General features: G+C 40.8%; 1 protein-coding gene across 2 annotated transcripts in view; it reads left to right on the top strand.

The window, feature by feature from the left end:
* crmp1 (collapsin response mediator protein 1) overlaps positions 1–800 on the top strand; it is an 11,157-nt gene that overhangs the window by 4,187 nt on the left and 6,170 nt on the right. For both annotated transcript variants that reach the window (XM_035660702.1, XM_035660703.1), the window contains exons 7-8: positions 553–621; positions 719–798. In XM_035660702.1, the coding sequence (XP_035516595.1) occupies positions 553–621; positions 719–798 (149 nt within the window). The remainder of the gene's footprint in view (positions 1–552; positions 622–718; positions 799–800) is intronic.

Raw genomic sequence — 800 nt, 5'->3', positions numbered from 1 at the left:
TGATGATGATGTAATGGTGATTAAGATGGTGAGGGTGAAGGTGCTGATAATGCTGACAGCACTGAAGAAAAGTAGTAGTCGTGGTCATGGAGATGACAGTCCCTGTTAAGGGGACAATTATGACAAAAACCGTGATGTATTTGAAGATAAATGAGGGTAATGGATGATAATGGGAGTGCTGATGAATGATAATGATACACTTGTTAACCGAACTGTAATGGAAAAAGAGAGATGGATGATGAAAAACGTTTAGAAGCTCCAACCCCCTTGAGAACAATGAAATCAAAGAAATTATTAAAAAAAAAAAAACAGCAGGGGGTTGGGGTCTGGTTTTCTCCAGACTGCGCTGTTGGAAGCACAGCAACTTGGCATTCTAGGATTACAATGCACACTTTTGATAGCGTGACAGACCATGCAATTTTAATTTTACAGGCAAGAGATACCAATAAAAGCACTAATATGTTAATCTTGTGGATAAAACATGAAGTACTTTATGTAATGCTGACAGTTATATAGTGGCTATGAAGATAATTGTTTACATTTGTTTTTTAGGAACAGAGAAAAATCCTCGGAATGGGGATCACCGGACCTGAAGGCCATCCTCTGAGCCGTCCTGAAGAGGTGATACAATTATTGCATACCCCATTATCCACTGATCCATCCAGCTATGCATCCATCTATAGGTTTTCTATATTTTCTTTACTTCCCGTCAATGCAGCTAGAGGCCGAGGCGGTGTTCCGTGCCATCACTCTTGGCAACCGCGTGAACTGTCCTGTCTACATCACCAAGGTGATGAGCA

Source organism: Morone saxatilis, unplaced genomic scaffold, assembly GCF_004916995.1.
Source record: "Morone saxatilis isolate NCDOM2014 unplaced genomic scaffold, NCSU_SB_2.0 Contig17, whole genome shotgun sequence".
Taxonomy (NCBI): domain Eukaryota; kingdom Metazoa; phylum Chordata; class Actinopteri; family Moronidae; genus Morone; species Morone saxatilis.
The sequence above is the reverse complement of the archived record's forward strand: the minus strand, read 5'-3'. Positions and strand labels throughout refer to the sequence as shown.